General features: G+C 35.1%; 4 protein-coding genes and 1 pseudogene across 4 annotated transcripts; 3 read left to right on the top strand and 2 right to left on the bottom strand.

Moving 5' to 3' along the window:
* Positions 1-2068: 2068 nt before the first annotated feature.
* On the bottom strand, positions 2069-2425 carry LOC137815560 (uncharacterized mitochondrial protein AtMg00820-like). Its single transcript, XM_068618675.1, has one exon. The coding sequence runs from the start codon at positions 2423-2425 to the stop codon at positions 2069-2071; it is 357 nt and encodes a 118-aa protein (XP_068474776.1).
* Positions 2426-3835: 1410 nt separating this feature from the next.
* Positions 3836-8492, top strand: LOC137815559 (uncharacterized). Its single transcript, XM_068618674.1, has 5 exons — positions 3836-3908; positions 7061-7308; positions 7393-7593; positions 7684-7891; positions 8434-8492. The coding sequence occupies exons 1-5, from the start codon at positions 3836-3838 to the stop codon at positions 8490-8492; spliced, it is 789 nt and encodes a 262-aa protein (XP_068474775.1).
* Positions 8493-8834: 342 nt separating this feature from the next.
* LOC137815558 (actin-related protein 2-like) lies at positions 8835-14609 on the bottom strand (annotated as a pseudogene).
* A 3046-nt stretch (positions 14610-17655) lies between these two features.
* Positions 17656-18012, top strand: LOC137815557 (uncharacterized). The gene has a single exon (XM_068618672.1). It carries the CDS (start codon positions 17656-17658, stop codon positions 18010-18012), a length of 357 nt encoding a protein of 118 aa, XP_068474773.1.
* Positions 18013-18471: 459 nt separating this feature from the next.
* Positions 18472-19811, top strand: LOC137815556 (uncharacterized). Its single transcript, XM_068618671.1, has 3 exons — positions 18472-18744; positions 19280-19701; positions 19784-19811. Exons 1-3 carry the CDS (start codon positions 18472-18474, stop codon positions 19809-19811), a joined length of 723 nt encoding a protein of 240 aa, XP_068474772.1.
* The last annotated feature ends 857 nt before the right edge of the window (positions 19812-20668 follow it).

Raw genomic sequence — 20668 nt, 5'->3', positions numbered from 1 at the left:
AATCAAAACAATAAAAGTACTACTAGAAGTAATGACATATATGGAATAACATGACTAAGACAAAACTTGACATGATTCAAAAATTAAAAGACACATCACAAATTGTAACAAGTGAAAGGAAGCTTAAGGTAAACTCTAGGAAGGATAATGCCATTCCAAAAGAGCAACCATACTCATAAGAATTATGAGTGCCATAAACCTTTCCACAAACACTTGGTGTAAAAGAAAAACAGCAAGAATACTCAAGTAAAATTCTAAAACAGAAACTTAAATTGCAAGAAATTAAAAGAGCTCTTGAAATAAAGTGCACACAACTCAACAATTAAACAAGAATGAACCTAAGACTCATGATACCACATGATGTGATTCCAATAGCCACATAGAACAAGATTCTTGACATTTTTAGGAATCACCTTGAGCTGGAAAATATAGAGGCACTTTTCTTAGAGTTGGATCATTGTTCTAAGACAAGAACTCACCAATAACTAGTACCAAATCCCAAACTCATTTGGATGAACCAAATATTGTCAAATTGAATCAACAAAGAGATTAAAACTGGAATTGACCGAACAGAATTGAACAAATGATCAAATGAACCGAACCAAAACAGAAATTAAAAACAGAAACAGAACATAGTGCTGGAAAAAATAGAAAAACCGAAACTGAAAAACTCAAGAACACAAAGCAACATGAACAATTGAAGAAGAAGAAAGGAAGGAGAAGAGAATGCTCATGAAGATGGAAGGAGGATGGATGATCTCGCCACTAGAAGTGTGGAATGCTCCTAGATGAGAGTGATGCCGCCACTTGAGGGCTCCATTGATCCATCAAGATAAGACTAGAGAAGAAGGCTCCAAAAGCTCTCCAAAGGTCACTCAAAATTTGAGTAGAGTTTTCTTAGATTAATTCCAATCTGAATTTTACAAAGAGAGCACCTCTATATATAGCCTAAGGTGCTGAAAAACTAAGCTAAAACATTTTAAAATTCCCTCCTAAACTATTCTAGAAACCGGCGCCTAAAACAAACCTCCTAAGGCACCTCCTATTCTACTCCTACACCTCTCTACTAATACACCCCCCTAAAGCTCCTAATTAAAACCTACAAGATGCTAAAACAAAAGAGGTTTCTAATGTTTTCCTCTAAGCACCTTTAACTAAAGAAATTAAAAAAAAAAAAAAAAATGTCCTCTAGCTCCCAAAGCTTTGAACATGCTTCTTGTAATCCTTTGAGGTGGACTTTGACCTCCATGGGCGTCCTCCATTTGTGCCTCCACCTCTTCTTGAGCTTGATGATTGGCCTCCATGTCCTCTTGAGCTTGATCTCCATCATGAAGCTTGAACCAAGAAGATGGCAAGTGCCACTTGTGCTTTTCCTGTCCAGCTTGCATCCTGCAAAATCAGAATCTGAATAGCCAATTAAATGAATGGGAGAGTGAGAAGGATACCATAACCCAACATTTGTTATTCCTTTGAGATATTTCAGAATTCTCTTTGCAGCTTTGAAGTGGGATTCCTTTGGATTTGCTTGATATCTTGCACAAAGACATACCGCAAACATTATGTCCGGTCTACTAGCTGTTAGATAGAGCAAAGAGCCAATCAAACCTCTATATTTTGTTTGATCTACCCCTTTTCCAGCAGCATTTGCATCCATATAGCAGCTTGAGGGCATAGGTGTGTTTGCTTCCTTGCAACTCTCCATTTCAAATTTCTTGAGAATTTCTTTACAATACTTTGATTGGCATAGAAAGATTCCATCCTTTGTTTGCTTGACCTGCAATCCAAGAAAGAAAGACAGTTCTCCCATCATAGACATTTCAAACTCACCTTTCATAGCAGCCACAAATTCTTCACACAATTATCTTGTGTAGCACCAAAGATGATGTCATCAACATAGATTTGCACAAGAATAATTTCAGAATTTGACTTTTTGTTGAAGAGAGTCTTGTCAATCATTCCCCTTTCATAGCCATGTGACAAAAGGAAGTTGCTAAGCCTTTCATACAGGCCTTGGAGCTTGCTTCAGCCCATACAAAGCCTTTTTCAGCTTGAAGACATAATTAGGATATTAATGATCTTCAAAGCCCGGTGGTTGATCCACATACACTTCCTCATTGATGTAGCCATTGAGAAATGCACTCTTGACATCCATTTGAAAGAGTTTAAATCCACTCATGCATGCAAAAGCCAGCAGCAACCTCACAGCTTCCAATCTTGCATCAGGAGCAAAGGTTTCCCCATAGTCAATTCCCTCCTCTTGATTGTAGCCGTTGGCAACTAGCCTTGCTTTGTTTCTTGTGATCATACCATCCTCATCCAGTTTGTTTCTGAAGACCCACTTCGAACCAATGATTTTCATCTCAGCTGTTTTAGGGACAAGAAACCATACCTCATTCCTTGCAAACTGATTCAACTCTTCATGCATATCTTTAACCCATTTTTCATCCTTGAGAGCTTCATCAATTGACTTTGGTTCAATTTGAGAGACAAAAGCAGTGTGACTGCAGAAGTTTGAGATAGAGCTACGTGTAGAAACACTCTCCTTTATCTGCCTAATGATGTTCTCCACTGACAGATCTCTAGAAATCCTCCATTCTTTGGGCAACTCACTCTGTTGCAGAATTTCAATCAGTTGTTTCGAGCAATCAACTGATTGTTTTTCTGCACAGATGTCCAGCTTCTCCAAACTGATGTCCTGCTCATCCTTTTCAGCACTGTTCTTTGAGATTTGATTGCTTTAGCCATCCACTTCATCAAAGACCACATGAACAAACTCTTCTACAATCATTAGCCTCTTATTGTAGATTCTGTATGCATGACTATTTAGGGAATAACCAATGAAGATACCATGATCAGCTTTTTCATCAAATTTCCCTAGGTTTTCCTTTCCATTGTTTAGAACAAAGCAGCTGCAATCGAAAACTCTGAGATGATTGATGTTTGGTTTCCTTCCATTGAAGAGTTCATAAGGAGTCTTCTTCAATATTGGCCTTATTAGCACTCTATTCATCACATAGCAAGAGGTGCTAACTGCATCAACCCAAAAATAATTGGGAAGAGAAGATTCACTTAGCATTGTTCTTGCTAATTCTTCAAGGGATTTATTCTTCCTTTCCACTACACCATTCTGCTGTGGAGTTCTTGGAGCTGAAAAATTGTGCAGAATTCCCATCTTTTCACAGAATTTGCTGAACTTTTCATTTTGGAATTCCCCTCCGTGATCACTTCTTATTGAGCCTATGTTGTTGTTCTTTGTGTATTGTAATCATCTAGCAAGCTTCTTGAATGCAGAGAAGGCATCACTTTTTGATTCCAAGAAGAGAGTCCAAGTGAACTTAGAAAAATTATCCATAATAACAAGAGCATAATAGTTGCCACCAAGGCTCATGGTTCTTGAAGGTCCAAAATATCCATGTGAAGTAGCTCAAGAGGTTTTAAAGAAGAAACAACATTTTTTTATTTTAAAAGAGTTTCTCACTTGTTTCCCCTTTTGACAAGCTTCACAAATATGGTCCTTCTCAAACTTGAGCTTGGGCATCCCAATCACAAGATCTTTAGATATTAATTTGTTCAAGTGATTCATGTGAATGTGAGCAATTCTTCTATGCCATAGCCAAGACTCATCATGCTTAGAAAGAAGACAACCAATTGAACAAGGAGAAGAAATATCCAAAAGCTAAACATTATTGATTCTCTTACCAATCAACATTACCTCTTTTTTGTTGGGAAGACAGATTTCGCAGGAGTTTATTTTAAAGATAACTTGATATCCTTTGTCACACAATTGACTAATGCTCAGCAGATTATGCTTTAAACCTTTTACATAGAGAACATCATGGATGATCAAGATGTCTTTGTCTCCTATGGATCCTCTTCCAAGAATCCTTCCCTTCTTGTTTTCCTCATAGGTAACGTGCCCTTCTTGCTTAAAGGAGATGCTTAGAAACTTTGATTTATCCCCAGTCATGTGCTTTGAGCACCCACTGTCTAGGTACCATTGTTGCATGCTCTGCTTCAAGGTTTCCTACAAAGTAGATTGTCAAGTACAAAGATTTGGTCCCCTTATGAATGTGGGTCCATTTGGTTTACATTCATCATTTTAACCTTTACAACATTTGGGAATCCATTTCATAAAGCCTCTAGGAACAACATATTTTCTGATTTTACAGAATCTGACAGAATGACCTCTTTTCATGCAATAGAAGCATGTAACAACCGGTTGTTTCAATAGATCAATCAGTTGTTTTTCTAGCAGTTTTGAAAATGACTTTGAAAATTTATCTTGCTTGTTTTGTGGATTAAAACCTAATCCTGCTTTTCCAAAAAACACAATTTTGAGATGCCAATACATTCTCAAAGTTGGATTGACCTTTTGAAAGCTTATCCACAGTTTTAACAAGATAATGAACTTTCTTTTCAAGATTTTCACAATTTTCACAAATAAGAGTATCACTTGCAAGAAGAGTTTTTGTAAACGATTTCAAGGTTTTCAAAATCTGTTTTTGAATTTTCCAATTCTTCTTCCAGTGTTTTGACTCTGTTTTTAAGCCAGCTATTCATTCCCTTTAACCGGTTGTTCAAGAGGGCCAATCGGTTAGCTTCTTCATGTGTTTCTTGAAAAGCTTGAAGCAATTGACTGTAATTTTCAGAATTTGAGGAATTAGAGGAACTTACACTGCTTGAATCATCTTCCTTTTTACCATGAAGCAGAGGTTGAGGCTTTTTCGGTTTTGTCTCCTTTTCCTTCGTGCTTGACTTCTTGTCTTTACTTCCTTTGATTCATTGATGTTCCCATGAGTAGCTTTGAGTGTGTCCCACATTTCTTTGGCAGATTTGCATTCTGATATCCTGAAAAATTCATTAGAATCCAGTGAATAAGCTATTATGTTTTGGACAGTATAATCAAGCTTGGCCATCTTACATTCTTCATTGGTCCATTGGGACCAAGGTTTTTTAATAAAAGATCCATTCTTTTTAAGCTTTGGAATGAAAGGGCCATTTTCGATTGAATCCCAAATTCCTGGATCAATGGATTTAACAAAGATTTTCATTCTAGCCTCCCAATTCTTATAATTCAAACCACATAATAAAGGTGGTTTGTTGATTGAAGCACCTTCCTCGAAATATATTTTTCCAGCCATTGAAAAAGATTTTCGGATCAAACTTTAGTATTTTTCAAGTACCAAGCTCTTGATGCCAATTGTTAGATTGTATGGCTTTAAACTAGAGGGGGGGGGGGTTGAATGGTTTAAAGAGGGTTTTCGCAAACTTTTTAGTCTAGAATGAAATTCCTTTGAGAAAACTTGATTCAGAATTCAGTTTGCCAAAAATACAAAGCAATTTAACACAGCACCAGAAAAACAATCGGTTGTTTATACCAGTTGAAAATATACAAACTGAAATTAAAAAGTTTAAGGGAGAGAGAGAGATTGCACACACAGTTTATACTGGTTTACTCTTAAACCAAGAGCTACATCCAATCTTCCCAGAAACCACTGGGGAATCCACTAAGTAACCAAACCTAGATCACTTACACACACCACCAAAGAAGTGACCTTGATCCCCTCAAGACACACACTTCCTTTGGCTCAGCACATACACCACCAAGAATGTTAATCTTGACAACCTCAAGAGCACACAACACTTCTTGGCCTAACACACCAGAGTTTACACAAAGTACAAAAGGATTAACACTTGTTACAGAATGATCTGAAATCAATACAATTGAAATCCTATTCCACTCTCTCTTTATCAAAGCAAACTTAAAGCAATCTTTAACTTTTGAAAGCAAAATCAGTGAAAAACTCAAATATGTTTTTCTATGATTAAATCTCAGTTCTTTTTGTTACAAAAGCTAAACAAACTCTTTATAGCTTTCAAAGACTGGTCAAAGCATTTAAAACAGGAGCGCATTCAGTTACAAAATCATTTAAAGCTTAGTCAACACTCAAAACAGTTTTCTGTTATGATTTGAAAACAAACAATCGGTTGAATGTGCGAATCAATCGGTTGTTTTGGTTTGACAGCAAGTCAACCACCAAAAACAGTTTTCAACCTTTCTCAAAACACCTAAGAGTAAAACAATCAGTTGTTTCGACAAAACAACAGGTTGTTTTTCACTTAGTTTGAAAAACACTTTCAATTCAAAAGGTTTGAAAATACTTAAGCTTTGGATTCAATCAAGAGTGGATTTACACAGATATTCTACCCCATATCCTATTCTAAAACACCTCAGCAACAACAAGCACATCCAGCCTTTCATCAAACTCAAAGGATTTGGATTCTTCAAAGCTTGAACACACTTGATTCAACAAAATGGAGTCAACCACTAGAGTTATGGTCAAGATGAACCAAGAGGACGCATTTTATTTCTTGTCAAAAATTAGCATATGAACTTTATTTGTAATTTTCTTAGAATTGATTTTGGCACCTAAAACACCAACCTAGGTAAAGTTATAGTTTCTAAAAACCTCTAAATTTACCTAGGTCGGTCTAGAAAGCCCATGGAAGGGGTGAGCATACAAACTAGACACACCCCTCCCCATGTGCTAATTTAGGCTCCACTTTTGGGAGGGAATTCATTTGAATTTCCCTCTAGTTTCTTTTGAATTTCTAGTCATCTAAACACTATAAATAAGAGGGTTTGGCTCATGTATTTGCAAGATTAATATACTTAGTGAATGGCTGCCAAATTGTGCCAATTTCACTTCTTGCCCAAAAACCTCTTAGGTTAGGCTATTGATCTTCAAATCTCCCCCTTACCAAAGAGAGTTGGCCTCACCACTCTCATTCCCTACCTTTCATGCACCTTCAAGGTCACCATAGCTCCTAGGAGAACCTTGTTTCGCTTACACTCCATGAAGCTTCCGCCAATCACCAACAATTCTACAAATCATGAAGCTTATTCTACACTTCATGCATGAAGCTTATTCATGATTCTTGGGTTGTTGGTTGTCCCATGTTTATTTTGCAACATAATTTAAAAAGGTTGAAAATTGAGCTTCGAGACTGGAATAAAAATTCTTTTGGTAATGTCCACAATGCAGTTCTTCTTAAGCAGGGTCTCCTTTTGGTATTCAACAAACCTTAGAGACTGTTAGTTTGTCTGATATTGATGGGCTTCTCTATCAAGAAAATATTGCTAAGGAGGAGCTTGATCATGCTCTTCACTATCAATATTTGTTTTGGAAAAAAAGGGCTAATATGATATGGTTTAAAGATGGGGATCGAAATGTTGTTTTTTTTCATGTTGCGGTCAAGAGGATACATAATTCTAGTGGGATTCATCGTCTACGGATTGATAATGAGGTTATTGAGCATCCTAAACTCATTGAGGATCAAATTTTGGACTTTTATAAAAATCTTTATGTTGAGTCTATTTCTAATGTCTAGGATATAAGTAATATGGAAGATTTTATTGGTACTTATATTCCTGAGCTGGTTTCCTCTAAGGAGAATATGATGTTGATTAAATGTCCTAATTTTTTGGAAATCAAGAATGTTGTTTTTAATCTTAACGGTAATAGTGCTCTTGGTTTTGATGGTTTTGGTGGTATTTTCTATCATTCTTGTTGGGAAATTATTGGGACAGATGTTTGCAATGTTGTTCAACAGTTTTTTAAACAAAACTGGGTTCTCCCTGGAATGAACAGTAATGTGGTATCTCTTATTCCTAAGATTCAGGGTGCTGACTCCATTAAAGATTATTGGCCAATTATTATTAATTTCAAATTTAAGATTATTTCTAAGATACTTGCGAATAGGCTTGAACTTGTGGTTGCTAGAATCATTTCTCCTAATCAATATGGGTTTGTGAAGGGTAGAAAGATTCAGGATTGTATTGGTATTGCTTCTAAAACTATTAACATGCTTTCTAAAAAGGTTAGAGGAGGTAATGTGGCTTACAAAGTTGATATTCATAAAGTCTTTAACACTCTGAGTTGGAAGTTTTTATTATTAGTTTTGACATGCTTTGGTTTTCTCCCTCGTTTGTCGGTTGGATTAGTACAATTCTCCGTTCAGCTATGCTTTCTATCAGAACAAATGGCAGTTTGGTGGGTTTTTTTTCTTGTTGTAGAAGTGTCAGACAAGGTGATCTTTTGTCTCCTTTACTTTTCTTTCTCGGAGAGGAAGTTCTTCATAGAGGTATCTCTAAGCTTGTGAATGATAAGAAGATTCCACATATGGCTAGTCCACAAGGTTATTTCACTCCCTCTCATATTTTATATTTTGATGACATTTGTTTTTTGTAGGGCGAATAATAAGTCTCTTAAAAATTTGAGTATTTTTCTTAAAACATATGGTGCTTTTCTGGTCAATATGTTAATAATTGTAAGAGTAGTTTTTTCACCATGAATAATTGTACAAGATTTGTCACCAAAATTCAATGTATTCTTTCTTGTAGTCATGGTTGCTTGCCTTTCACTTATTTAGGAGTGTCTGTCTTTGTTAATGCTCCAAAGTGTCAATTTTTTCAACCTTTGACTGATTAACTCAAATTGAAGCCAACATCTTGAAAAGGTAAATCTCTTAGCATGATGGGTTAGATTTAGTTGGTCAATACAGTGATTACTAGATTTCTAGCTTATAGCTTTAATATGTATAAATGGTCTTTTTCACTTGTTAAGCAAGTTGAGTAATGGTGTCGTAATTTTAACAAGCGCAGCTAGCCTCAAGTAGCCACAGGGACACCTATAAAAGGCCAACAACAATTAACGTAAGATATATCTTAGTAGGCAGTTTTAACAACTTTGAATATTCATCACTCAGCCACTTGGAGCGCTTTTGCTACCCAAAATGATTTCACGTTTTCAGAGTGATCACGGACCTCAAAGTCATGCCTGGCCACACCTGCTCAAGCAAGCAATTCCTTCTTCTGGATAATCTTCCCTGTTCATCCAAAACTCTGGTCCATCATGATATTCAAATATGCCAACAGTCATCACATCTGCATCGACACATAAGCCTATGATTTGAGAAAAACCAAAAAATTAACAGCTAACTCAAACCTTCATTATTCCTGCAAGTACAGCGCCGCCAAGGTACACCATGTGCTTCCTACGTGGTGGATCCTCTATTCTCAGTTAATTTCTGATCACCATCACAACATAAAAGATGAGAATACGGGAATAATAAGTCGACCGAATTCGTGACTATAAACTTTCACACGTCACATACTGTTATCTTTCTTTTTTAAAGCATCCCGTACTACCTTAACTTACATCTGTATTTCCTTAACTTATATGGTTGCATGTTACAGCCACTATTGGAGGAAGTACCTAAAAGGAAAGTGATAGATCCATAAACCGAGGAGGACGTCTTGCTACAATCAAGATCCAAAATCATGAGCTGGGAATCTCACAATTTAAGGCTGGTACATAATATTGGGGCCACAAGGATTTAATTCACAAGACCACAGCAACCTTTTCCTTCCATTCAGTTCAATATCTTCCGAATTTACTCAACAAACAACAAAATAATTCTTACTTGAGGTATTGATAAGTACTTGGAGCACACACCCTCAAAAGTTAGCTATTAAGGGGAGAACCAAACATTTAAATCTTCCATTGAGCATCCCATAAGACTCAATGTGGGTCTTGAGGACCCCATAATACCATATAGCTCATCCCAATAATTAACTCTATTGGCTAACAAGAATGACTGATTGTTTCTAAATTAACAAGAAACAACAACAAAACTTAAATTATAATAACGTGTCTTCAATAATACACATGCTACATTGGATACACATGCAGAAGCAAAAGAAAGAAGATGCCCAAGCTTACCTTCAATGCATCTCTCTTACCCTTCAGGACAACATCAAGTTAACGATCAAGTATTTCCTTTTCCAATCTGAAAAATGAGATGGAGGAAGAATATAGATTTACCAACTTTAACTTTGAAACGCAATATAAAGAAAGGGATGATGGAACTGGGATCAGATTAGAATCTAGAAACACTAACCAAAGAAACAAGAATGTACTTATTGGTATTAAAGAAATCCTCAAACGGATGTCTTGAAGTGGAGAAAGCATTGGAAAAAAATAGCACTTTGGGAAATTATTTACAAACTCAAAGAAAGTAATATTGTTGACTTCAAATGGATATGAAATATAAGGCTAACGAGTTTATTGAGAGGTACAAAACAAGTTTCGTTGTCAAGGGATACACTCAGCTTATATGGTGTAGACTACAGCAAGACTTTTGCACTAATTGTTAAAATGAATACTCTAAGGATTTTTATCCTTAGTTATCCCCCATCAATTGCACTAATTGTTAAAATGAATACTCTAAGGATTTTTATCCTTAGTTATCCCCCATCAATTGGAAACTTCTAGATGTTAAAAATGTCTTTCTTCACGGAGACTTCATGGAGACGGAGATTAAGAAACAAATCTACATGTATATTCTACATGGTTTAAAGGAGAAAAAAAAAATAAGGTGTGCAGACGAAAGGCTCTAAAACAATCCCCTGGAGTTTGGTTTGAAATATTCAGAAAAGCTATTTTGGTCACAAACAAAGTCAAGGAGATCACACTTTGTTTTCTAAAGAGGGGCAACAGTCCTCCCAGTTTACGTTGATGATATTATAGTAATTAAGAATGATGAAAAAGAGAAGGAAGAAGTGAAACAAAGATTATTCCAAGAGTTTGAACTAAAAGAGTTTGGAAGATTGAAGTAGTTTACTCTAACAAACAAAGGAATTTTCATACCTTGGCAAAATATAACTAATTTGCTGGCAAAAACTAGAAAAATTGGGTGCAGAGTAGTATCAACTCCAGTGGATCCTAATCATAAGTTATGTAAGGCTGAAGAGAAACCAGCAGTAGACAAAAAAATGTATCAAAGACTGGTTGAAAATTAATATATATATATATATATATATATATATATGGCTCACGCTACCAAACATTGCCTCATTTAGTGAGTGTCATAAGTCAATTTATTCATAAACCAAAGGAATCTCATATTCAAGCTGCTTACAGAATTCTACATTACTTGAAGGGCGGCCCCTCTGAAAGAAAATATTGTTCAAAAGAAATGGAAAGCTGACTCATGAAACCTACTGGTGCAGATTATGCAAGTTTTCTTGTTGATAGAATATCAACAATTGCATATTGTACTTTCCTAGGTGGCAACTTAGTGACAAGGAAAAGCAAAACGCAGAATGTGGTTGCAAGATCATTGGCTGAATCAAAATTCAAGTCCATTACACACAGGCTATGTGACTTATTATGGTTAAAAATGATCTTAGATGACTTGAAGATTAATTAGAAGGGACCCATGATGCTCTACTGTGATAATAAGTCAAAAATAAACATTGCACATAATCCCATTCAGCATGACAAGACAAAACATATTAAAATAGACAAACACTTCAATAAGAAAAAATTAGAATGTAGTTTGCATGTAATAGATTTCATCTAAGCAAGAGGTGGTTAATATGCTAACAAAAAGGACTCAATACCAAATACTTCAATAATCTCATAACCAAACTGGGAATGGAGGATGTTTATTCCTTAGCATAAGAGAGGGAAGCTAAATATTGCACATTTATTGTACAATAAATTATAAAATAAATTATAAAACAAAGATTTCAATTTAGTACAATAAGTAATGACATTTTGTTTTACTACAATATGTATAACAAAAACAATTTTAATACAAAAACTTTAATTTCTTTAACTTTTTTAACTTCGTAAATGGTTAATGGTTGAGATAACTAAGAACATGTTTGCTCTTTAAAAATTGTGACATATGTTAATAAAGAGAAAATTAACATTAATATGCAATTAAAAATTAAAGTTTTGTTTTAAGATTATTTTTTTTTATTGTACTCAAAATGAAATATGTCAATACTTATTATACTGAATTGATTATTTATCCAATACAAAATATAGATTTTGTTTTTAAAAAAAATTTAAAATTAAGGGATTAAGATTAAGAGTTAATTTGGTAAATTTGTCCCTAAAATTAGTCTTTCTTTCTGGAGATCTATTTCTTTTATTAGGATTTTGTTTTTCCTTTTGAGATTAAGAAAAGTAATTCCATAATTATATTGCTTACTGCTTACACAATTTTTCACATTAACAAGAGAAGGAATCTGCTTTTATTAGTTCTTAAAAGATCAATATAGAATTCTAGAAGATACTTTCAGCTAAACAAAAATGCACTAGGAGGCACTTTAAAAATTCTGAAAAATGGACAAAAGGCTTTCACAAATATGTATCCACACAGATATGATGCACTAGGAGGCACTCTAAATATTCAGAAAAATGGACAAAAGACATTCACAAATATGTATCAACACAGATACGACATCACCTGTCACTTACATTAGGTATGATTATCACTACCATGGATGTAGCAGAAAAACATACTTAAGGGTTGAGATTAGTGTTGTGTATTACATGTGTGGGCATATATATTACATAATACTTAAACTCTTGAAGTTTTAGAAAGAAAAGCTTTGGTTTTTAACATAGATGTTAACACACACAGTGTAGTTAAAGTTTAAAGGGTATGTATAAAGAGTGCAGACTATTGCACCTGCCGAAACAACTAAAGGAGATACTGATCAATTGCAAGTAATAATATAAAATGCAAATACATATTTAAAATTAATAATAATAATAATATTAACTAAAAACTTCAATATACAAGGGACAATTAGAAACAATGTAAAGAAGAAATGACTTCGCCGGACAAGACTAAGACCAACAGAGCAGAGCAGATCAACCCACTCTGATACCAATCTGACATGTCCTAACATTGACCCACCATTGATCTCAAACGCGATGGTGACGCCACGTGGCAACTTCATTGGCAATGTGAATACAGACGTTGCGATCGTCTGCAAGGGGTCCACCTTTCTGACCCACCACTAACCTCAAAGGCAGCAGACAATGGCAGTGCCAAAAGTTTAGGTGGCAGCAGAGAGTTCCCAATACTGGGAGCACTTATACCAACTCGAACCATGTAAGAAAAAAAAAAAAGAATTATTTTATTGATGACTTTTACATCAATAATATTCTCATCACCTCTATTTCTAACATCAAACTCTCTAAAATAAGAAAATAAAAATATGTTCAATGGATATGAAGATTGTAGAGATATTTTCAACCGATCAATATGAATATACTGAGGATATTTTTATTCTAATAACTCGCTATTTACCATCATCCCATTGTCAATATCCATTTCCTGAATGCAGCGAAAAACCATGTCAGCCATTTCATCACCATGAGCTCTTTTCACTCACCTTTAGCTCTTTTCACTCTCCCATTGTCATATACAAGTTGTAATCATATACAACTGTTAAACCCATGAGTGAAAAGAGCCTGAGGAGCTTGGAACCTTTGGGTCCCTACTTTAATGACCCTTCCATTTGGAAGCTGATTCAAAAAGAATACATCAGCATGCAGGGAAAAAGGGGATGATTGTTGTGAGAATGATATTGACTTGATATGATGTGATGTACTACAATGTGTGATGTAATTGTAAAACCCAAAGCATGAAACCTAAGTATACTAATTATGTAGATAAAAAATCATGAGATAAGGAAACTGAGGATATATGGAAGCTAGTCTTAAACATAATCTAAGATTATGACATAACATCAAAATAATATTAGATATTTCTTATGTTCTCACAATATTAATGACAATTACCTTATGCACACATGAAATTTGGAAAAGAGGGGAGGCGATTTTTTAATATTTCCTAGTTTAGCTCAAATTAGAAGGCAAGGAGAAATGAGGTTTTCACAACTTTGTTTCCTGTGCTGTGCTGAATGAATTGCTCAAGGAATTGATTTCACCTCCATCCCCTTCACTCATGCTCATAGGATTAACAATACATTACTCATATTTTCCCTCATCAGTACTTTTCTTAGACCAAAACAAACAACAGAACTCTCCCCTTCCACCCTTCCAACCAAATGCGCTACATGGACAACAACAATGAAATTAATAATAATAATAGTAAATAGCACAAAGTACTTTCATGCATTCAGGAAGAAAAAGAATGAATGTAATTACCAAAAGTTTTGAAAGGCATAAGAATTGAGATTCATTCAAGTATCAACATAACACATGACTATTGTCCCTCTATCTTTAGGAAAAGCATTTTAACCAGAATTTCATACTAAATCTAGAATTATTTACACAACTATTCATAAAAAGATTTCAACAAATGCAAGACATCAACTTACAGTATAACTTTTAAGAAGGATGGTGATCTCAAGCCCCAACTAGTATTCCCTCTTGTAGTCGTAACTGGGGGAAAAAGATGTACCTACTCAACAAAGATTACAGGGCACATGAAATCAAAGTGTGGCTTGAGATTTGTGCCCCAACTAGCTTCTCTTTGATTCCTTGACAGTCTCAAAATCAGCAGTCCTATTTAATCCATACCTGAGGACAGAAAATTGTGTTCCAATAAGAATTTAAGCATACATAAGACATTACAACTAAAATGAAAGGAGTTAGTCCCTACCCCCTCCTTGAAAACAAATCAACAAGATAGGAGGTTATATGTCGACCAACAACATTCATTCGTTTAGTTACATAAATAATTTTCCCAACAGGAACCTGGACGATAACTTTCATGATTAACGGTTTTGGACAGTATATAAATAATAATAATAATAATTTAGTATTACGCTAATGGCAAAATATTGAACATGTTAGCCACCTTTTGAATAATATGCATATAGCACAAAGAACCAAATATTTTCAAATGGCTAACAGTTGGTTTAAGTCCAGACCAAATTGTTTTTGGTACAACTGTCTCCAATTTTTTGTAGTACACCTATTGAGAATATAGGTTGCAGTGGTGACAGTCTCTCCCCAAAACCTATGAGGCAGCCCCTTGCCTTTGAGTATGCACCTTGCCATATCAAGCAAAGTTCTATTTCTTCTCTTTGCAATTCCATTATGTTGTGGAGTGTAACGAGCTATAACTTCGTGTTCAGTTACTTTTGTAACACAAAATTCTTCCAGCTCTTTGGATTTGAATTCTCCACCTCTATCAGTTCTGAAAATTGTTAAGGCATGGCCTGATTGCCTTTCAACCTAAGCACAAAATTTTACAAATCTTCCAAACACCTCACATTTCTTCTTTAATGGGTAAATCCATATTTTTTTGGTGAATTCATCCACAAAAGTAAGAAAATACCTATTAGCTCCAAGTGAATTACTGTCAAGAGGGCCACATACATCTGAGTATACAACCTCCAAAGGCTTCTTTGCTCTTTCCAGTACAGAGTTCTTGAAACTCTTTCTTGAAGACTTCACAAGTCTTATGAGATAGGTTGGTTGGTGGCAGCCTTGTGACCATTTGTTTACTACTTAGCTGGTTCAAACTCTTGAAATTCAAATGGTCAAATCTATAGTGCCACAATAGATTTGTTTCCTCTTGATCTACAATTGAAGACAATCATTGTACAATTGATGTATTAAGGTTAGTCTTAAAAGTCCTACTTTTAGACAAAGGTGCCTTAAGAACTAACCTTGATTTTTTTTTATCATAGATCTTGATGGAATTTTGCTCCATTGACATTTTGAATCCCTTTTCCAGTAGTTGGCCTAAGTTGAGAATATTATTCTTCATTGATGGCACGTATAGGACATCATTCATGTAGCCAGCTCTTCCATCTTTACAAGTGAATCTGACCTTGCCAATTCCTTCAGCAGAGATCATACTATTATCTACAAATCGCACATTGTTTTTTACATTAGAATCAAAATCAACAATCCACTTCCTATTACCAGTCATATGATTGGAACAACCTGTGTCTAAATACCAACTTGAAGCATCATCATCCTGATTTGTAGTGACCAGCAATTGTTGAAGATGGTTGTTGCCCCTTCAAGACACGTGTTTGATGAAGCCATTTGTGTAAATTTCATTTGTATTTACATTTGCTTTAAGAATGTCTTAGGTATAGTTTAGAGGTTGTTTAGAGTAGGCTTTTTGCTAGGTAACTTACCTCTTAACCCCTGACCATGTGATAAGAGCAAAGCACAAGTTTTATGAAACTATTTTTCCCATGTTTTGCAAAAATATCCTTACTGCATAAAAAATGAATTTGTTCTTTTCTAAATGAATAGATTCTTTTCTTAAACTGATGCCTTGATTAAATGTTTTTGAAAATCATGGTTTGTGCATCAAGTATTTTCACTAAATCTTCAATTCATCAAAACGACTGTGTTATACTTGTTAAGAAGTTTTTGTTATCGTTTTGAAAATAAATTTGTTCATCTGTAAATGAATAGAATCTTTTTAGTCCGGTACCATGTTTACCTTAAAAGGCTTTTTTCGTTTTATCCTTGCACCAGGGTGTTTGCCTAAGTCTCCTTCACATAACAGATTCTCTAACTGCTTTTGAAAATAAATATGTTCATTTTATTTTCAATTTTTTCTTCTTATAACAGCTTTAACTATTTTTTGAAAATCTATTATAAGTTGTTTTTCTATAAAAGAAGAGCTTGTTTCTGCGTTTAGAAGTTAATCATACAATTGAGAAAACAAGTTTTATAACAGAGAACTAAGGATTTTAAGAGAATTAACATGTGTTCTTGAAAGATTTTCCAAATCAAAAAGTGTGTTTGTTCTTGGTTGGCCCTAAGGTTTGGCTAGAGGTGCTGCTACTGTGTGAGCAATCTGTTCTACTGGTCTAAGGCATATTTTTGCATCCTCTATCAGGTGTATTCGTTTCATATTTCATTTCTTGTAAAAGTGTGGTTGTAAACTCTTCTTGATAGGATTTCTTGAAGAGTTGTGTGTGCTGGAATAATGTTTTAGGGTTTAGGGTTTCTTGAAGAGTTGTGTGTGCTGGAATAATGTTTTTCAGCAAGGTTTGTCATGTTCTTGTAGGGTTCAAGAATAGTTGTGTTTGTAATTCTTTGAATTGTGATTTAGTGAATTTCACCTTGGATTCGGTGAAGACTGGATGTAGCTCATAGGAGTGAACCAGTATAATTGTGTTGTGTTCGTTCTCTCTTAATCTCTGCACTCAATAACTGTTGAATAAACTAAACTGTCAAGAAATAAATATGTGCAATTGTAATTGAATCTGTTCTTTCTGGGCACGTATAAACTGTTCTTGATTTTCTAAAGAGCTTCTGCATAAATCTGTATGTGATGAAACATCATTGAATTTCATGCTCTGTGAAGGTTAATTCAATCTGTCAAGTGTTTTTTAAAAAACGAGCATTGGCTTTGTATTCAAAGGTTGTGATTAACTGCTGAAGCTCACTATTTTAATTCTGCAAAAATCAATTTGAACTTTGCTTGCAAATCATCTAACTCAATCTTAAAATCAAAGTTTATTCAATTGGGATCACCATCTTAAAGTACATAAGTGTAAAAATAAATATGTTCATTGCTAAATAAATCGATTTATTTTCTATGGACTGTGACAAAATCTAATTCTATGTGAAACTTTTAAAAGGTCAATTCACCCCCCCCCCCCCCCTCCTCTTGAACTTTGACACTATTGAACCCAACAATTGGTATCAAGAGCTAGGACTTGTATTTTAATCAAGTTTGTTTGCAATAATGTCTGAGTTTAAAGTGCTTTTTGTTTAGGGATCATCTATCAGTAGACCCCCTATGTTCAATGGAATGAATTATGCCTTTTGGAAAATTAGAATGAAAATTTTCATAGAATCTATTGACTCGTTTATTTGGGAGGCTGTGGTCCATGGACCCTATGTGCCAATACAGGTTGTCAAGGATGAAGAAGTGGCAAAGCCAAGATCTGAATGGAATGAGACTGAAAGGAAGAAGGCTCAATATGATCTTGTAGCCAAGAACATCATAACTTCATCATTAATAATGGATGAGTTCTTCAGGATATCCCAATGCAGTTCAGCTAAGGAGATGTGGGAGGTCTTGGAAGTTACTCATAAAGGTACTGAAGATGTGAAGAGATCAAGAAAATATTCTCTCATCCAAGAATATGAATTTTTTAGAATGCAACCCGAGGAGAGCATTGCTGATGTGTAGAAAAGGTTCACTCATATTGTGAATCATCTTACTGGATTGGGAAAGGAATTTGGCAGAGAGGAACTCAACATAAAAGTGCTGAAGTGCCTCGACAGAAGCTGGCAACCCAAGGTAACTGGCATATCAGAAAGTCGTGATCTGTCAAAGTTGTGAACTGCTGCACTCTTTGGGAAATTAATGGAGCATGAGTTGGAGCTCAAGAGACTCAAAGAGCAAGAAACAGTGGAAAGAAAACCTAAGGGACTTGCACTGAAAGCAAGTGAACAGAGTGAGATCAATGAGGAAAAAGAAGATGCTGAACATGATGAAACAATCAGCTTACTTACAAAGAGGTTCAACAGATTCCCGAAGAAGAAAAGCAGAGATAGGAACCAACAAAAAAGAAGGTATCCTAAACCTAATGAATCAAATTCCTCTAACTACACTTGATTTGGCTGTGGTAAAACAGGAAACATCAAAATGGATTGTCCAAACAATCAATCAAAGGACAAATCTGCCAGCAAGAAGGTTGAAAGGAGCAAGGGGAGAAGAGCTTACATTTGGTGGGAAGAGAATGAAGTATCTTCAACGGGCAACTCTTCTACTGAGAGTGAGGAAAACAATATGTGCTTCATGGTGAAAGATGAAGGGTCAATCTCTGATTCAGTAAGTGAATTCTCTATGGAATCTGATAACTATGATCAATTGCTTGCTGCTTTCAAAGAAACACATGATGAAGCAAATAGACTAGCTGTAATATGCAGTAAGTTGCAAAAGGTAAATAATGTGCTTGCACCTAAAGTAAAAACACTTGAGGAAGAACTACATAAGGCCAAAACATATATGGTAAGCCTTGAACTAACATGCTTGCATGCCTCTATTAAAACCTGTGAAAACTGCAAAAAATTGGAAAAACAAGTGGAGTATTTGTTAAAACCCTTTCCAAATTCACCAAGGGAATATTGAGTCTCTCCTTGGTTCACAGAATGTTGTTTTCAATAAAAAATGGTATTGGTTATAATCCTGGAAATGTAACCAATGTCAAAAAGCTTTCAAGTTTTTTTGTTCCAGCAAAATCAGGTTTCTAGCTTTTAACAGTGGCAAAAGGCATCTCATGTTACCTGTTTTTACTGCATGAAATCTGGTCATACCTCTAGGTCATGCATTGCTAGAAAACATCTTGTTCCTAAGAACTTAGCAAAATGGCTACCAAAGGAAAGGTTTTAATCTGTGTTGGACCCTATACTGAAAAGGGTACCATTTGTATCATCTTTGCTCTGTTTTGCAGAAAGGCAACAAGAGAAATCAATGGTACTTGGACAGTGGTTGTTCCAAACATATGACTGGAGATCTGACAAAATTCACTAGCTTGAAGCTCAAGGCAGAGGGACATGTAACCTATGGTGATAATAACCGTGGAACAATTCTGGGGAGAGGTACGGTTGGAACAGGGAATTCAACCACTATTGAGAATGTGCTTTATGTAGAAGGACTCAAGCATAGCCTTCTCAGTATCAGTCAACTTTGTGACAAAGGATACAAGGCGAACTTCAAGTCAAATGGTTGCACAATCTCAAGTGACTCCTCTGGTAAGGTGTTGTTTACTGGTAAGAGAGTGAATAACATATATCTCTTGGACATTATGGAAACTAATTCTTCAAATGAGTGTTTACTGTCTAGAAGTGATGAGTCTTGGCTGTGGCACAAGAGGTTAGCTCACATACACACTAATCACTTAAATAAATTGAAATCTAAAGATCTTGTTTCTGGTTTACCTAACATTAAATTTCAGGATAACAGACTCTGTGATGCTTGTGTGAAAGGTAAACAAATCAGATCCTCTTTCAATTCAAAAGACATTGTTTCTACTAAAAAATCCATTGGATGTATTGCATATGGACTTATTTGGACCCTCTAGAGTTGTTAGCTTGGCTGGAAATTTGTATGCTTTGGTTGTTGTGGATGACTACTCTAGGTTTACATGGACTTTATTTCTTGCACATAAAAATCATGCTTACAATGCCTTTAAGAAATTAGCAAAGGTTTTACATAATGAAAATGGTTGTTGTATAAAATCAATTCGAAGTGATCATGGGGGAGAGTTTCATAATGCTAGATTTGAGAGGTTTTGTGAGAAACATGGGATATCACATAGCTTTTCAGCCCCTAAGACTCCCCAACAAAATGGTGTAGTTGAAAGGAAAAACATATCATTAGAGGAACTAGCTAGAACTATGTTAAATGAATGTAAGCTTCCTAAGTATTTTTGGGCAGATGTAGTCTATACTGCAGCTTATGTGTTAAACAAAACCTTAATTAGACTCATTCTTAAGAAAACACCATATGAATTGTATAAGGGCAGGAAACCTAGTGTGAGTCACCTTAGAGTGTTTGGGTGTAAATGTTTTGTATTTAATAATGGCAAAGAGAATTTAGGCAAGTTTGATGCTAAATCTGATGAAGGTGTTCACATTGGTTATGCTTTGAATGGTCATGCATATAGAGTCTTCAATAAAAGATTGCTCATAGTAGAAGAATCAATGCATGTTGTATTTGATGAAGTTGATCATAGCATATCTAAAACTGCTGCAGATGACCTTGAATGTGATGAATTTAAATTTGTTTTAAATCAAAATGAATCGATTCATCTTGATACTGCTGACTCACATGTTATCCA

Source organism: Phaseolus vulgaris, chromosome 1 (genome assembly GCF_000499845.2).
Source record: "Phaseolus vulgaris cultivar G19833 chromosome 1, P. vulgaris v2.0, whole genome shotgun sequence".
Taxonomy (NCBI): domain Eukaryota; kingdom Viridiplantae; phylum Streptophyta; class Magnoliopsida; order Fabales; family Fabaceae; genus Phaseolus; species Phaseolus vulgaris.
This window is presented reverse-complemented; position numbering and strand designations above follow the sequence as displayed.

What these genes read in the sequence shown, in the direction of transcription:
- LOC137815559 (XM_068618674.1), top strand. Translation starts at nt 3,836, where the DNA reads ATGGATGATCAAGATGTCTTTGTCTCCTATGGATCCTCTTCCAAGAAT. An exon ending in GGGAAATTATTGGGACAGAT is followed by an intron (nt 7,594 to 7,683) that starts GTTTGCAATGTT and finishes CCTAAGATTCAG; the next exon opens with GGTGCTGACTCCATTAAAGA. An exon ending in TTCTAAAAAGGTTAGAGGAG is followed by an intron (nt 7,892 to 8,433) that starts GTAATGTGGCTT and finishes TCACTTATTTAG; the next exon opens with GAGTGTCTGTCTTTGTTAAT.
- LOC137815557 (XM_068618672.1), top strand. Translation starts at nt 17,656, where the DNA reads ATGAAAATTTTCATAGAATCTATTGACTCGTTTATTTGGGAGGCTGTG.
- LOC137815560 (XM_068618675.1), bottom strand. Translation starts at nt 2,425, where the DNA reads ATGCATGAAGAGTTGAATCAGTTTGCAAGGAATGAGGTATGGTTTCTT.
- LOC137815556 (XM_068618671.1), top strand. Translation starts at nt 18,472, where the DNA reads ATGGATTGTCCAAACAATCAATCAAAGGACAAATCTGCCAGCAAGAAG. An exon ending in ATGAAGCAAATAGACTAGCT is followed by an intron (nt 18,745 to 19,279) that starts GTAATATGCAGT and finishes TCTGTTTTGCAG; the next exon opens with AAAGGCAACAAGAGAAATCA. An exon ending in TCTTGGCTGTGGCACAAGAG is followed by an intron (nt 19,702 to 19,783) that starts GTTAGCTCACAT and finishes ATTAAATTTCAG; the next exon opens with GATAACAGACTCTGTGATGC.